The 16,939-nt window shown below is 39.1% G+C and overlaps 1 protein-coding gene and 1 long non-coding RNA gene across 7 annotated transcripts in view; one reads left to right on the top strand and one right to left on the bottom strand.

Annotated features, from left to right (window-relative positions):
- Window positions 1-14,565, bottom strand: part of ULK4 (unc-51 like kinase 4) — a 591,708-nt gene extending 577,143 nt beyond the window's left edge. For 4 of the 6 annotated variants that reach the window (XM_072793220.1, XM_072793224.1, XM_072793223.1 and 1 more), the window contains exons 1-4: window positions 14,463-14,565; window positions 9,683-9,876; window positions 4,306-4,405; window positions 1,730-1,869 (exon numbers count right to left, since the gene is read on the bottom strand). In XM_072793220.1, the coding sequence (XP_072649321.1) occupies window positions 1,730-1,869; window positions 4,306-4,405; window positions 9,683-9,820 (378 nt within the window). In that variant the 5' untranslated portion in view covers window positions 9,821-9,876; window positions 14,463-14,565. Of the gene's footprint in view, window positions 1-1,729; window positions 1,870-4,305; window positions 4,406-9,682; window positions 9,877-12,248; window positions 12,387-14,462 lie in introns of those variants that run through there. The other 2 variants (XM_072793221.1, XM_072793225.1) reach the window with 2 other exon arrangements.
- Window positions 14,566-14,755: 190 nt separating this feature from the next.
- On the top strand, window positions 14,756-15,711 carry LOC140614206 (uncharacterized). Its single transcript, XR_012015114.1, has 2 exons — window positions 14,756-15,255; window positions 15,389-15,711. It is a non-coding gene; the product is annotated as an uncharacterized lncRNA (long non-coding RNA).
- The last annotated feature ends 1,228 nt before the right edge of the window (window positions 15,712-16,939 follow it).

Below are 16,939 nucleotides of genomic sequence, written 5' to 3'. Positions count from 1 at the left end.
TTCTAGTCCCTACCCCGAGTTTCTGATTCAATGGGTCTAGGTGAGGCCCAAGACTCTGCATTTCTAATGAGTCCCAAGCAGTGCTGATACTCCTGGTCTAGGGAACACACTTTGAGAACCACTGGCAGGGGCCAGCAATTTTTTTTTAAGTTAGTAAATATTTTAGACTTTGCAAGCCATAAGGTCTCTGTCCTGATGACTCAACTCTGCAGCCAATCGACAATACATAAAAAAGGTGTGTCTCAATAAAACTTCAGTTACAGAAACGGTCATGCTGCCCAACCCTGCCAACCCCTTTTCAAGAGAAAAGGTTATAGTACAATCATCATGAATTTCCTAAATTGTAAACATATAATGTTAGACTTCTTTAAAACAACTCCCTCACAGGAGTTGGCAGACATACAGTCGCTTGGGCAAATCCCAGCCAGTACCTGTTTTTATTTAAGCATAAGCGAAGAGTGGTTTTTACATTTCTAAATGGTTTTTCAAAAAATAAAAATAAAAATGTATCTTGACATGTGTAAATTATATGAAACTGATATGTTAGGGTCTATAAAGCTTTATTGAAACAAACCCATACTCCTGCATTTACATATTATCTACAGCTGCTTTCAGGGCTATAATGACAGTGAAATGGTTGTAGACTTGGCACAAGTATAGAGATATTTCAAACAAGAACTTCTCTTCATTATATAGTTTTTATGGGATTTTTTAGAAATAATCATATTCTCCTATGGAGGGCCTACAATAATAATGTTTAACAATATTCAACTTTTTATTTCATCATGCACACTTTAACAAAGTAGCAACTCAAACCAGTAATAAGTACAATCTCTAAAAATATGTACTTATAAATAATAGAAACCATTGATTGAAAACACCAGAAAGTGTCCTAGAAGCTCAACCTAAATATAGTATAGAATCCATCTTCATATCATAGACAAGGAAGCAAAGGCACAGAGAGAAAAAGGATAACTTGTCCAGGGTCACACAACTTCTAAATGTCAGTATCACCTGCAACTCTGAAACTAAGCAGGTTTCATGCCTCTACTACACTGAAACACATCTATTTATGGACCATTGATTTTATCAAAGAATAAGTTCTTTGACTCATAATGATAGTAATCAAACAATAAAGCCAAAAATGGCATTATCAAACTAAAACAATGGCTCATAATCATATAATTTAAGAGCTTAGTCTTATTTTATAGATCTACTAAGCTCCTCATTCACAATATATCTCAGCAGCAATAACACTTACTCAAAAACTCTGAAAGAAGGGGAGATTTCTCATTCTAAAGCTACTTCGGCAGATAGCTAAAATACAGCTATATATATATATATATATATATATATATATATATATATATATATAATTTTTTTTAATATTAACTCGAGGGGTATCTGTGTGACTCAGTCAGTTGGGTGTCAACTCTTGGTTTTGGCAGGTGATGATCTCCAGGGGATAGGCTCAATGCTCAGCACAGAATCTGCTGGAAATTCTCTCTCCCTGTCCTTCTAACTCCTTCCCCTGATCGTGCTGGCTCACTCTCTCATTCTCATCCTCTCTCTTTCTCTCTCTCTCTCATAAATTAATTCTGTAAAAGAATAAAATTTTCAAGATGTTCTATATTTTATCTAAATTTTATCTAAAAAATAGAAACACCTGTGAGAACGCATTGTAACTTAAAATAGAAGCAGTTAAGAAATCAAACTTGTCATGAATTACCTTGCCAGGAGAAATGTCACAAAAAAGAATGCCAAGGTGATGAAGATGATGTAATCCAGTAATGATATCAACCCCAAATTCTCTCACAACATCTTCTGGGAGGTTTTCATCTTGAGCAATAACCATTTCCAAGGAACCACCTGTAAGTTGATTAAAATCACCCATTTTAACACACCAGCATAACACAGTGCCTCTGGGACCTTCCATGCTGGGGGATGCTGAGCTTTTAAAAATTATCAAATCCAGGGATCCCTGGGTGGCGCAGCGGTTTGGCGCCTGCCTTTGGCCCAGGGCGCGATCCTGGAGACCCGGGATCAAATCCCACATCAGGCTCCCGGTGCATGGAGCCTGCTTCTCCCTCTGCCTATGTCTCTACCTCTCTCTCTTTCTCTCCCTGTGACTATCATAAATAAATAAAAATTTAAAAAAATAAAAAAATTTTAAAAATTTTAAAAAAATTATCAAATCCATACACACAGACAGCCTGGCAGGGAAAATACACATGTGAATGATTCAAGCACTCTAAGAGGAATCTGTGTGCACACTCCAGAGCCAGCTCCCAGAGAAATACTGCTCAGGCTCAGAGACTAGTCAGTAAGCAAGCAGGTGGGATGAAAGGAGAATCCCTATGGTGCTAGGATTTCTAACTCCAGATTCCTCAAAAATTGAACAGCTGCTAAAATTAGTGGTAAATAATCCAAACTGCATTTGAACACATCATGCGAAGTATAGCTACATTTACTCTGTGCAAAGTTAGATCACATTCTACAAAGTACTGGATGGCAGAAAAGAGGTCTTTTCTTAAGAGAAAATCATAACTTAGTATACATTACTGAAGAAATGAAACAGCAAAAGCAGATATACTGTGAATTCTATTTCTATACTCTTCTGAAGTCTAAATAAAGTCCCAGTCACATGTCTACCATCTTAAGTGCCAGGAACAGTTTTGTTTTGTTTTTAAAGCATCTTGGGGCAGCCTGGTGGCTCAGCGGGTTTAGCGCTGCCTCCAGCCCAGGGCGTGATCCAGGAAACCCGGGATCGAGTCCCACATCGGGCTCCCTGCATGGAGCCTGCTTCTCCCTCTGCCTGTGTCTCTGCCTCTGTGTGTGTGTGTGTGTGTGTCTATGAATAAATAAAATGTTTAAAAAAAATTCTTTAAAAAAATAAAAAATAAAATAAAGCATCCTGGCTTTATAAAAAGCCAATAGGAGCAAAGTTCAGAGAAACACATATAACCCTAAACATAATGTTCCTTCCTCAGAGCACTCTTCTTTCTGAAGATTGTATGTCCCAGGCAGCTGTCCTAACTGGGGTTCAAATAAAACTCTTAAAAAAAAAAAAAAAAAAAAAAACCTTGGGGCACCTGGATGGCTTAGTCGGTTAAGCACCCTACTCTTAATTTCAGCTCAGGTCACAATCTCAAGGTTGTGAGATAGAGCCCTGTGGCAGGCTCTGTGCTGGGAGTGGAGCCTACTTAAGATTCTCTCTCTGCCCCACCTCATCCCCCAGCATCCCCACCCTCACCCTCTCATTCCTAAAATAAATCAATAGATACTATTAGCTGTCATCTGAAAGTTCAATCAGAATACTATGGTAAAAGTAGGGGGTATTTTGAAGTTTATTTGGAGCAGTTTCCAATCCATTGAAACAAAACACAGGCATAAATTAGTAAGGCTATGACAATGGTCAGGGAGCAGAAATAACAGCTAAAGCAAAAAGTAACACAGGGAAAGTCCCCCGATCACCACAAAAGTGTGTATGACTGTGGAAGTAATTAAACCATAGTCCTTTCCTATTGATTCAGAAAAAAACAAAATGCAAATGAATTATTATTCCAAATAACTTCTTTCTTGATTCAGTTTTATAAATTATAAGTGCCAACATAATGGGTAAGACTTACAAAGTTAGAAATTACAATGAGTCTTAATATTTAACGACTCTTTATTATTACTCAATGTATAAATAGAAGCTAACAGTGGTACTTTTTCCCTGAAGACACAGAAATTAAAAGCCCAGAAAATACCAATATATTCAGTCATTCTCCTCCCTATATATAGTCCCAGAAAGTTGTAACAAGCAAGAGCTATAACAGGTTATCTCTAATTATTGTCAGATGGTCCTATTGTTGGTTCATCTTTGTACTTTTTCACATTGCTTACGTTTCTATAAACTGTTAAGTATTCTCTTTATAAAAACAAAAAGATGCTCACATTATAAACTAATTAGCTTACTAAGAGCTACTTGACCTAAAAATACTTGGTTTTTTTTTTTTTTTTTTAACTAGGAAAACTTGTTGGAAAAGTTAATCACTAAAAAAATATTTCTAAATTTTTATGCAGGTGATTTAGTAATATTTTATACCAAAGTTAAGCCCAAATTTTACTTGTCTTCCTCTTACCAACTATCTTTGCTTTTTTATCCTAATAACCCTCAAACTACATTGCTACAAGTGAACATAGTCAATAGTATCAAATACTTATATTTGCAATACAAAAGGAAAATAACAACTTACAATATAGGCTTCTTCAAAACTACTTAAGGTGGATATATTTGTAGCACTTCTGGCACATACTCACCTGTGCAGAGTTCCACCACTAGCCAGAGATGATTGCTGGTTTCATACCATTCATGAAAAGTTACGATATTCTTGTGTTTAATTTCATGGGTGAGACGGACCTATAAAAACACAACATTCGCACACAAAAGAAATTTTTTTTTGAAAACTTATTTTTATTTATTTATGATAGACATAGAGAGAGAGAGAGGCAGAGACACAGGCAGAGGAGAGGGAGAAGCAGGCTCCATGCCAGGAGCCAGAAGTGGGACTTGATCCCGGGACTCCAGGATCGCGCCCTGGGCCAAAGGCAGGCGCGAAACCACTGAGCCACCCAGGGATCCCCAAAAGAAAGTTCTTAAAATGCCTACATCTATTAAGAAAAACCTAAATACACAATTGGGAAGTGGGTAAGAAAATAGTGGAATTTAGTGGAATTCTATACAGATAATAAAAGTGATGGTTATGAAGACTGGTGACATGGAAAATGCTAATTTAATGTACAATCCTTAAAAAAAAAAAAAACTTTGCACAATCCAGTTTTGTATATTTGTGTAAACATTGCAAAAGAAATGTTCATAGGAAAATGAACAAAAGGAATATATCAAAATAGCTGCTGTTATGATCAGAACTGCTAGTGATTTTTTTTCTACTTTTTCTATTTTCTACATTAAGTACACAGTACTTTTATAATCAGGAAGGAAATAATTTTCAAGGAAGAAAAAACCTGTACTAAGTAAAAATAACCTCAAGGTTCAATAATACAATAACTAAATTACATATCAACTGACAAAACATTAGCCCAACATTAAAACATTTCATTTTGTATCATAAAAAATGACAGTATAATGACGTTAAGTGAAAAAGGCAAGAAACAAAATTATGTAATACCGTGACTTAAATTTTTTTTTTTTTAAACTCAGCATGGGCAGCCCCTGGCGCAGCGGTGTAGCACCGCCTGCAACCTGGGTTGTGATCCTGGGGACCCAGGATTGAGTCCCACATCGGGCTCCCTGCATGGAGCCTGCTTCTCCCTCTGCCTGTGTCTCTGCCTCTATTTATTTATAAATAAATAAATATTTTTTTAAAAAAATAAATAAAATTCATAATAAAAAAGACTAGAACAAAGATAAACAGGGACTGCCTCAGGTCATCATGTCTCAGGTGATAAAACAATGCTTTTTTTTTTCCTTCTACCCATTTTTCTAGATGTTTAAGTTTTCTATGATGATGATGTATTACTTTTAAAATATTTAAAAGAATGCTCAAAGGATTCTATAATTTTCTTTTTTTTTTAATTTTTTTTTTTTATTTATTTATGATAGTCACAGAGAGAGAGAGAGGCAGAGACACAGGCAGAGGGAGAAGCAGGCTCCATGCACCGGGAGCCCGACGTGGGACTCGATCCCGGGTCTCCAGGATCGCGCCCTGGGCCAAAGGCAGGCGCCAAACCGCTGCGCCACCCAGGGATCCCTATAATTTTCTTTTTAAAAATATCCTTAGTGAATCCTAATATCAATTCACTCGGGTTATTAAAAGAAGAATCGTTACAGTGAACACACTGATCTTAAAATGTACATTTCCATTAGATAAAAATACCTGTGCACAAAAAAAAAAAAAAGAAAGAAAGAAAAAGAAAAGAAAAACAAGAGTGAATTCAAAACCCAATAATAGGGCAGCCCCGGTGGCTCAGAGGTTTAGCGCCACCTTCAGCCAGGGGCGTGATCCTGGAGACCAGGGATCGAGTCCCACATCGGGCTCCCTGCCTGGAGCCTGCTTCTCCCTCTGCCTCTGTCTCTGTCTCTACCTCTTTCTTTCTCTCTGTCTCTCATCAATCAATAAATAAAATCTTAAAAAAAAAATGTTTACTTTAAAAAAAAACCAATAATAAAGATGCAAGAGCCTGTTTTAAAAAAAAAAAAAAAAAACTAAGTTGTCTTAGGGATTTTTTTTTTTTTTTTGCTTTCTCCCTTCAAAATCCCATTAAATATGGAAACTAAAACCCCAAAAACATGTGCTTTACTAACAAACCTTCCAGACTCAATTGGTGACAATTACCCAATTGCTTTGGATCCTTGTTTCGGTTCTCTTACAGACACACACACACACACACACTCGACTATCCCTCACACTCAGCACAGGCTAATGGGCCCATTGCTCCATAATAATATAGAGTTCCCTATTTTAAAAATGGATATGTGGTACACGCTCAGAATGACTAGATGGGCTCATATTCTAATGCAAAGAAAGGGAAGTGAATCCACATAATTTAGAAGACAGGTTAGGAGAAAAACAAAAATCAGAGTGGCAAAGGGAATTTGAGGAGCATCTTGTAATAAACTCTTAATAAAGAGCCAGTAGAGAATGGAAGACACAGGGTGAGCATGTTTCAATGGATCCCCACTGATTCGGGGGGCGGGGGGGGAGGACCTAATGACAAAATAAAGGTATGGAAACTCCAACAGAAATCAGGCCACAGCCCAGCTTCCTGCACTCCCTATCACTCAAAGTGTATTTCCATGTGACCACTATGAACTTTAAAGTTAGATTTGTAAGCCCCCTTTACATTTCTGTGGACAGCATTGTTAGGTTTTGACTAAGAACTGCATCATCTCCAAACTCTTTCATACATCCTAGCTCTTGACCACCACTCCTGCACTTTCCAGCTCGTTCACTCTAGTACTTCAATTCTGGTTCAGTTCAAACATCCACACTCCACATATATACAAGCAACTGAAGCAGACAAGACATGCTGACTGATCCACCTTCAATTTAGGATCCCAAACTCAAATGGCCCCAGCCAGTCAGTCTGTCCTCCAAGTCACTATTCACACGTTTGCTTTCCTCTTGCCTAAAACACTGCCTTCCCCACACCCCCCACCACTTCCTAACTGAAGACTTAGCTTCTCATCCCAGAGAAAACTTCATTGGAAGAAAAATCCCTTGTGGTCCTAGCACCAAATCTGCATCTTGTCCCATATACCTCTCTTTCTGGAACTATCCACACTCTTTACAAAAGCCAACACTTCCCCATACCCATTAGAATAGCTACCTTCAAAACAAAAACAAAAACAGACTAACAAGTGTTGGCAAAGTTGTGGGGAAATAGAATCCCTCGTGGACTGCTGGTAGAGTGTTAAATGGTACAGCCTCGGGATCCCTGGGTGGCGCAGCGGTTTGGCGCCTGCCTTTGGCCCAGGGCGCGACACTGGAGACCCAGGATCGAATCCCACATCAGGCTCCCGGTGCATGGAGCCTGCTTCTCCCTCTGCCTATGTCTCTGCCTCTCTCTCTCTGTGACTATCATAAATAAATAAAAATTAAAAAATAAATAAATAAATAAATAAATAAATAAATAAATAAATAAATGGTACAGCCTCTGTGGAAAACAGTACAGCAGTTCCTTAAAAAATTATAATAATAAACATAGAATTCCACTTTCTGGGTATATATCCGAAGGATTTAAAGCAAAAGACGTCCTGAAGATACATGTGTACACTCATATTCATAGCAGCATTTTATTCACATAGCCAAAAGGTAGAAGCAACCCAAGTGTCCTTAGGTAAATAGATAAGCAAAATGTGGCATATACATACAGTGGAATATTATACAGTCTTATGAAAGAAATTCTGACATGTGCTACAACATAGATGAATTCTGAGGACAGCATGCTAAGTGAAATAAGTCAGTCAAAAAAGACAAAAGAGGTACGATTCCAATTGCATAAGGTACTATTCACAGACAAAGCAGAATGGTGGCTGCCTAGGACTGGGGAAGGAGAAATGAGGAATTATTGTTTAATGTCTAAAGAGTTTCAGTTTTGTAAGATGACAAGAGTTCTGAACAATCTATCAGTCGCACTCCACGTATTTACCCAAGAGTTGAAAACTTAACATCCACACAAAAATCTGTACAGATGTTTATAGCAGCTTTATTCACAACTGAAAACAAGATGCCCTTCAATAGGCCAATGAATAAACAAACTGGTACATCTATGCAATGCTGCTCATCAATAAAAAGAAATGAGTTATCAGCCACCAACAGACACAGATAAATACATACTGCTAAATTAATGACGTCAATCTGAAAAGGCTACATTCTATACAATTCCAACTATATTACATTCTAGAAAAGACCAAACTATGGACATAATTAAAAAACAAAAAAAAGGGATCCCTGGGTGGCGCAGCGGTTTGGCGCCTGCCTTTGGCCCAGGGCGCGATCCTGGAGACCCGGGATCGAATCCCACGTCGGGCTCCCGGTGCATGGAGCCTGCTTCTCCTTCTGCCTATGTCTCTGCCTCTCTCTCTCTCTCTCTCTCTCTCTCTCTCTCTCTCTCTGTGTGACTATCATAAATAAATAAAAATTAAAAAAAAAAAAAAAAAGTCAGCTGATGCCCAGGGTTGAGAGGAAGGGGGAGGGATGAATAGGTGGAGCACAAAGGATTTTTAGAGCAGGGAAACTCTTCTGTGTGATACTGTATCTACTAGGATAGATACAGGTCATTACTCATTTGTCCACAACTATGGAAAGTCCAACACCAAGGATACATCCTAATATGAAGTATGGCTTTTGGATGATTAGGATAGATCAATGTGGGATCATCAATTATAATGTATGTGCCACTCTGATAGGGATGCTGACAATGGGGAATACTATGCATGCATGGGGCCAGAGAATAAATGGGAAATTGCTACACTTTGATTTTGTTGTGAATCTGAAACTGCTCTTAAAAAATTAACTTTTTAGGGGCACCTAGATGGCTCAGTTGATTAAGTGTCCAACTCTTGATCTCAGCTGAGATCTTCATCTCAGAGTCATGAGTTCAGATTGGGCTTCATGTTGGGCACAGAGCCTACTTTAAAAAAACACATTAACTTTAAAAAAATCAATTCTAGAGATGGTGATGGTCGTACAGCAATAATGAATGGGCTTAATATCACCAACTATACACTTAAAAATGGTTAAGATGGTAAACTTTTTGATACATGTATTTTACCACAATGTGGGGGGCGGGGGAGCTAAGTTTGGTCCAGGAGCCTAGGCTATAAATTTCAAACCCAAGTCAGCAGTCTCACTCAACATTCTTCCTTTGGCCAGCTAGCTTTATAAATGACATACTAAATTTATTTTTTTTGACATACTAAATTTAAAAGCAAATGACCTAATATAGACTATATTTTCCTTGACCATTCTCAAAAAAACACTAAGTTGCTACTTAGGTATGTTTATTAGGCATTATTCAGAATTGCAGGCACTAAACAAACAGAAGGCCACCCATTCCAGGTTGAAAATACGGCATTTGCTATAGTGAGTTCAGCGGCTTGTTTATATGCTGCTACCTCTCCCTGATCATAGCTCTGTGTTTTCCCAGAGAAAAGGAAATATAATTGACTTACCCAATTGGTTATTTCAGGCCTTTTGCACTTATCAGTACAAAGAATAGCTACAAAATTGATTGTTCCCTTCCGACGCCCTTTATAAACAACAGTGTTGCTTCCTCTGCCAATCTCCTCATACAGAATGAAGTTTTCCATCTCTGGGTCGAATTCTCACATTGGATTAAAGGGCAGCCTAATGGCATTTCTAGCTCCTAAAAGGTAAACAAAAATAACACTTATAAATATAAGCTAGTTACATAATTAGCCTAGGATATTTAATATGTAAACCTAGTAATTCTATAAACTCAGAAAATTCACCTACAAGTGAAAGATGAATTTTCACCCTTTTGCAGGGTGAAAAAAAAAAAAAAAAAGCTAAGGGGAAAATAAAACAATTGACAAACCAATACTCAACTTCCTTCAACAAAATCTCAACAAAAATGATGAAAATGACAGCTATTTCCAACACATATAACAAAATGAGGGATGAATGAGATGTGCGCTAACATAGTTTGCACTTTTCTAACATTCTTCTTACAAAAGGCACATTGTGTCAACATTTGTATAGAATGTAGCAATATATGACCCACCTAAATCTCAAATTATGAGAAGCAAATGAGACAATGTAAATTAAAATAGGTTATAAACAAATTTGGAATAATAATATTCCCATCTAATCCACAAAGATTCTAAGAGTCAATCCAAATATTATTTGAAGTCAGCTGTCTAAGTAAATAAAAATTAAAAAAAAAAAAAAAAAAAAAAGGGATCCCTGGGTGGCGCAGCGGTTTAGTGCCTGCCTTTGGCCCAGGGCGCGATCCTGGAGATCTGGGATCGAATCCCACATCGGGCTCCCGGTGCATGGAGCCTACTTCTCCCTCTGTGTCTCTGCCTCTCTCTCTCTCTCACTGTGTGCCTGTCATAAGTAAATGAAGTCAGCTGTCACCAAACTACTGGGTTCTGGGCCAAATCCAGCCTGCTGCCTGCTTCTGTAAAGTTTAACTGGAACATAGCCACACCCATTTATTTACATATTGTCTAAGGCTCCTTTTAGGCTACAGCTGCAGAGTTATGACAGAGTAATGGCCTGCACACATTCTAAAATACCTGCACATATTCTAAAATACCTCCTACCTGTCCCTTTACAGAAAAAGTCTGCCAACTCCTGTTTTAAATTTTAAAAAATACTTTTAACCACTTTATCATCCAGGATATAAGCAGTTAAGAGAGTTCATTTTCTTAGCCAACAGAATGTCCTAATTGCAATGTCCTAATTAGGAATTGATGTTACTCTTTTATCAATTAGATTTTATTTAGATTTTTTTTTATTGAGAATTTAAGTACATTAGTGGATTCAGTATTTTAAACAATACATTTACAATATAATCAAAGTATTTATTTGATTGGCAAAATATATTTTAAATTGGTATCTCTTTGGAAGGATTTCACATGCTATAGAAAATTTTCTAAAAATTATCCAGTAAGTTGTAAAATATACTCTTTCAAAGCAGCTGTTTTGGGCAGCCCTGGTGGTGCAATGGTTTAGCGCCGCCTGCAGCCTGGGGTGTGATCCTGGAGACCCAGGATCGAGTCCCATATCGGGCTTCCTGCGTGGAGTCTGCTTCTCCCTCTGCCTGTGTCTCTGCCTCTCTGCCCCCACCCCCTCTCTCTCTCTCTCTCTTGCTCTCGCTCTCTCTCAATAAATATATCAATCTTTAAAAAAAATAAAAATAAAAGCAGCTGTTTCTACATGGTATTCAATAAGTTAGAACCTAAAGAAAAATCCTTTGAAATAGAATGTAAAAGAGAAGTTAATTAGTATGGCATTTCTTTGGGGGCAGATGAAAATGTTCAGGAATTATTACTGATGGTTGTTCAACTTTGTGAATACACTAAAAAAAAAAAGAAAATCACTGAACTGGGGCACCTAGGTGGCTCAGTTGGTTAAGCATCTGCCTTCAGCTCAGGTCATGATTTCAGGGTCCTGAGATGGACCCTTTGTGTGCTCTCTGCTCAGCCGAGAGTCTGCTTTTCCCTCTCCCTCTGACCCTTTCTCTTTCAAATAAATAAAATCTTTTTTTAAAAAATCACAGTTGTACATTTTAAAGGGGTGAACTGTATAGTTCAATTTTTGTTGATATAATTCACATGTACATTAAGTTTAAAGCATATGTTGTGATTTGATACATTTATATATAAGAATATGATTACTATCATAGCATTAGTTAATGCCTCTATGTCACATAATTATCATTTTTGTGATAAGAATATGTAAGATCTAATCGTGTAATAACTTTGAAGTACATAATACATTATTTTTTAGCATAATCACTATGATTACATCAGATCCCCAAAACGTATTTTATGTCATAGGCTATTACAAAAACAGCCTGAAAGCCAAGTTTGGCCAATAGGCAGCAGTTTGTCCTGTTCTAGTACAGGGAACCAGTGATGTAAGAATCTAGGAATAACTAATTCTATAATTCCATCTTCCAAAGAAATTAAAACTTACTACAAAATGGGAAAAATTCTACTATAAAAATGTATAGGCTAGTAATTACACTTAGTTATTTGGATTACAAACCTAGTCTATCGGGGATCCCTGGGTGGCGCAGCGGTTTGGCGCCTGCCTTTGGCCCAGGGCGCGATCCTGGAGACCCGGGATCGAGTCCCACGTTGGGCTCCCGGTGCATGGAGCCTGCTTCTCCCTCTGCCTGTGTCTGTGTCTCTGCCTCTCTCTCTCCCTCTCTCTCTCTCTGTGACTATCATAAATAAATAAAAATTAAAAAATTAAAAAAACAAACCTAGTCTATCAAATCAGAAGAACTTATATCATTGACAGTGAAATTCTTTGAATTCTAAGTAGAAAAGATGCAGGAGAAATCTGAATTTAAATCAGTGAAAACCTAGAAGTGTCACAGATAGTATCTATTTACTTTAATGAACACTTTTACTAAGTTCCCTCTATGTTCCTTTCCTCCTAAAACCCATTCATTAAAAAATAGTGACCCATGACCACCAAAATGCAGCCCAGACAGCAGTAATTTTGGGGCAACAGGTCAACATTACATTACATAGTATGTAATATAGCCAAAGTAAGATTAAATTGACAATATATTAAGATGGAAAAGCAATCTAGCTAGAAAAAAAAAATAACCAAAAACCTTTAATTAACAATTGCGAACAATTAATGTTCGCTAATTGACTACATTAGGTTATGCCATGATAAGGTGTTGAAGTTTTTATATAAGATAAATAATTGGTTCCTTGAAAATAAAGTTTTAAGCCATAAGGGAAAAAAGTTAAATCTTCAAATTTTGAATTTGATTCACGCCAAATTCTTTCCCTCAATCTTTTACTGAGTAGTGGCATCTGAGCAGACCCTACAGCCTGAAATTAACAAAAGGCATCAATTACAAAGTCTGCTTTAGATAAGGGTAGCTTACTCTGCAAGCACTTCCCCTCTACCCGGCTCAGTTTCCTTAGAGTAAAATAAGAACTGGATCAGATGATCTTCTAAGTTATCTTTCAAGTTTGAAACTCCAGGACTTTAAGATTCTTTTTGGCTCACTCCAAGGCCATTCTCACCTTACACTTATTAACATGCATTTTTTAATGCATAACCTCTTCAATTGAGAAATAAAACACAAATACAGGGAAAACCCACAAAATAAATGTATAGGTTAATGAATTATTTTAAGAGGGACACCCTTGTGATCACCACCCAGATGAAGAATATCACTTTGCCTCCCACTCCAGAAGTCCCTTCCTGAGCCTATGGTCATCACAACTCCTCCTCCTTTCCAAAAGCAATCACTCTCCGGACTTTCACAGTTATCACTTCCTAGCGTTCCTTTATCGTTTTCTCATTGGGTGTGCATTTCCAGGCACCACAGTTTAGTCTTTCACATCTTCTAAAGGCGTGGTGCGTCTTTTAAGACTCTTTCAATCTACAAGTTCACCGAGGTATTATCAAAGAAGCCAGAACGAATCATATATATGAGCAAATGAGGCATCTAATATTCAGGAGTCGGGCCTACATTCAACAAACTCTGAAACTGACCAGGTGTTAGAGATACGCGGATAAAGACCAGAACCCTCCCTCCACTTCACTCTGCCTTCAGATCATTAACTCAACTAGCAGCAGCTGCCCCAGCCCAGATCTATTTAATCAGAAACTCTGGAAGCAGAGCCCAGTAATCTATGGTTTAACTAACCCTCAAGTTAAGGGTAGTGCACGCCAACTTCGCTAACCACAGGCCAAAACAACCTTTTTCGAGGGCATAAAAGGTGGCAGGCACCGTGCCAAGCATTCAACAGGTGCTCCTCCTTAACAACTGAATTAACTACAGGCTTTCAGCTTAGTCTGACCTCGAAAGTCCAGGCGCTGAATCGCGGCTCCCCTACTCCAAGAGGCTCAAGACCAGCGAGCTGGCGGCTTTCACTGCCTCCCTACCTCCAGCGACATCTGTCTACACAGCCGGCTTAGAACTCGGGAAGCGTCGCCAAGGTTTTATGGGGGAAACTCCGAGTCTGGGGCGTCCATAGAACGCGCCTCCCGACCCCCCTACACCTAAGTCCTCGAAGAGCTGTCCCGTATGCCCTAAACCAAAGCCTCGAGATAATAAAGTTTTTAGTAACACGGTAACAAAGCAGAGCCCGAAGAAACAAGACGCGAGAGGCACAGGGCTCACGGAGGGAGGGCAGGTGGATGGCGCCCCTTCAGGCCTATAGTGTCCCCCGCACGGAAAGACACGAACCCAAATTCGTGGACCCCAAAACTGCCAGTGCCACTCACCTGAACGCACAGCGGGAAGAAGCCGCCCACCCAGGGTACCGCTCCCGCCACGGCGCGCGCCTGGGCTCTAGTCCTTCGGGATAGGTCCACTGGCCAAAGCTAGGGGTGAAGCAACGGAGTAGAGTGGAATGCGCAGGCGCAGTTTCAGGTGGTGCGGTCCAGCACCCCTCTGCGTTTGGACTTGCCCATCCCGTCTCCATGGCAGCACGCAGAACGCCGGAAGCAGCGCGCGGCGCTGACTGGCTGAGCAGTTTGGGCTGCTATTGGCTGGGGCCCGGAAGTGTGGGGGCGGGCGGAGAGGGGACCAGCGGGGGCGGTAGGTGCGCAGCTGGAGGCACTGAAACCGTGGGCCCTTGTCCTTTCTCCCCGTCCCATACTGTCCCCAGTTTCCTTCCTTCCGTTTTCTGAAGCTAGCCGAGCTCAAGGACGTGGCGACGGAGTCTGGGTAACTAATGGCTCAGAAAGAAGCGGGTTTCTCGAGTTCCTCACCCTTTAGAAAAGAGGACTATAGATCACCGTGCTTCTTGCACGTAAGAAAACAGACCAGATCCTCCATCTCGAGGTGATTGCTTATGGCTTTTAAGACTCCCAAGTCCTCAATTTCCAACCATCAGACACATTAACAGCAGCTCCTCTCTTCCTTCCATCAAGTTAGCTCAGTGGTTCTCAAACTTGAAGCATCAGAATTGCGTGGAACGCTTGTGGAAACGCACTTCTGAGCCCCACCTAGAGAACTTCTGGTTCTGTGGCTCTGGATGAGGCCCAAAATTGCGCAAGTCTATCAAGCCATCAGGTGATGTAGATGTTATCAGGGACCGTGCTTTGCGAACCTGTATGCAGAGGACCTGTGCATCGCTTTGATCTCAAGTGAATCACAATTTTTTTTTTTTTTTTTTTTTTGGTTCTAACCTTTCTTACAATCTCAGGAACCTGTCTCAGTGGCTTCCGCTTTCAGGATAAAACCTGGAAGTACTTTCCAAATGACATAAGTAAAAGGCCAAAAGCAGTGGAGAATGAAGAATGCCTTCTAATCGGTGGCTTTTTCTGCCCAAAATGATGGCTGCAGCTGGTGTTCTGATCTTTGGTGGGATAATGGACAAGATTTCCTGTTGGGGAAAGAGATTTACCTAATACCTGGCAGACAGGAAGATCTCCTAATAAAAGAGCTATCCCAGTGCCTTATTTCTACTACATAAATTTCACTGATTAATAATCCCCAAAAATGTTCAATAAACACCGAATGAGCCTTTTAGTGCCTTACTCTTGCATGTGAATACATAGCCAGAAATAGCAAGATGTGTGAGGAAAGACCCTAACATGAAGGAAATTAAAATAGCAAATCAATGAAAGTAACTTGGAGGAAACAATTGATACAGAAACCAGACTAAAACTTAAAAATTATTAATGTCATTATAGTGTATAATGTATAGCATCTATAGTTTGCATTCTCTTTTCTTTAATCCAAGAGATATTTAAGAGTTGGGTCTTTGTTTAATTAACAACTGGATAGATTCTGCTGTTACTTTTGGCCTGCACGTTTTTGGTTTCGGGGAGCTACTGAAATTTCCTTTGTGGCCTAATAAATGGTTAATATTTTTAAATGTTCCACAGGAGTTTGGAAAGAAGATCTGTTTGTTGTGTTCAAAATTTCATATGCATATTTTCAAGCTTATTAACTGACATGTCTGAATCTTCCACACCTTTTTATGTTGCTTTATCCTGATTGCCACTTCATGGGAAAGGTGTTTTGGAGTTATTCATTATGATTGTGGATTTGGCAATTAATTGTTTCTAGGTTTTGTTCAGGGACAGTGAGCTTAGAAAAATAACAACAAAATGATCCCAGTGGAAATAAATATAGAAAAAAACATTATTAAAGATAAAAACAGAAATGAATGAAACAGAAGGAGGGAAAAATCTAACCAGGAGGTATAAATTCAGAGGGCGGGAGATGGTTTCCGTGGTTCTCTTCTGGGTTGTAATTTCCCCCAGAGAACTAGACGCAGAAACTGACCCTGGTGCCCTATGGTCTCCAGCTCTCCCTAAGATATGATATGTTCCATGCTCAGGTTACCAACTCAGGGAATCAACTATCCTGGAGACCCAAGCTGAAATCTGGGAGCCTTAAGAAGTTTACTCCATCACTCTGAAGGCCTGGGAGAGAGCATCATCATTCTTCTAGCACCAGGTTAAAAGTGTAAATACACTGAAAAACCCAGATGCCACCTCCCTTATGTATGGGAGGTTTTCAACCTTCCAATATTAACCTATATATAGTCTTTAAAATTTCTAGCCTCCTGGGATGTATTTTCCCTTTAATAACAAAAGTAATCACTCTAAAGTCTATTACACATACTGTGGCAACTCCAGAATGGGCTAGATTTCCAGGGAAATTACATTTTTTGGTCACTTCTTGCAACAAATTCCTTAATAATTGTTCCTTTCTCACCATCTTATCTCCAGCACATCCTATTCAC

This window comes from Canis lupus, chromosome 22 (assembly GCF_048164855.1).
Source record: "Canis lupus baileyi chromosome 22, mCanLup2.hap1, whole genome shotgun sequence".
NCBI lineage: Eukaryota > Metazoa > Chordata > Mammalia > Carnivora > Canidae > Canis > Canis lupus.
Note: the sequence above shows the minus strand (reverse complement) of the source record. Positions and strands in the feature narration are given on the sequence as shown.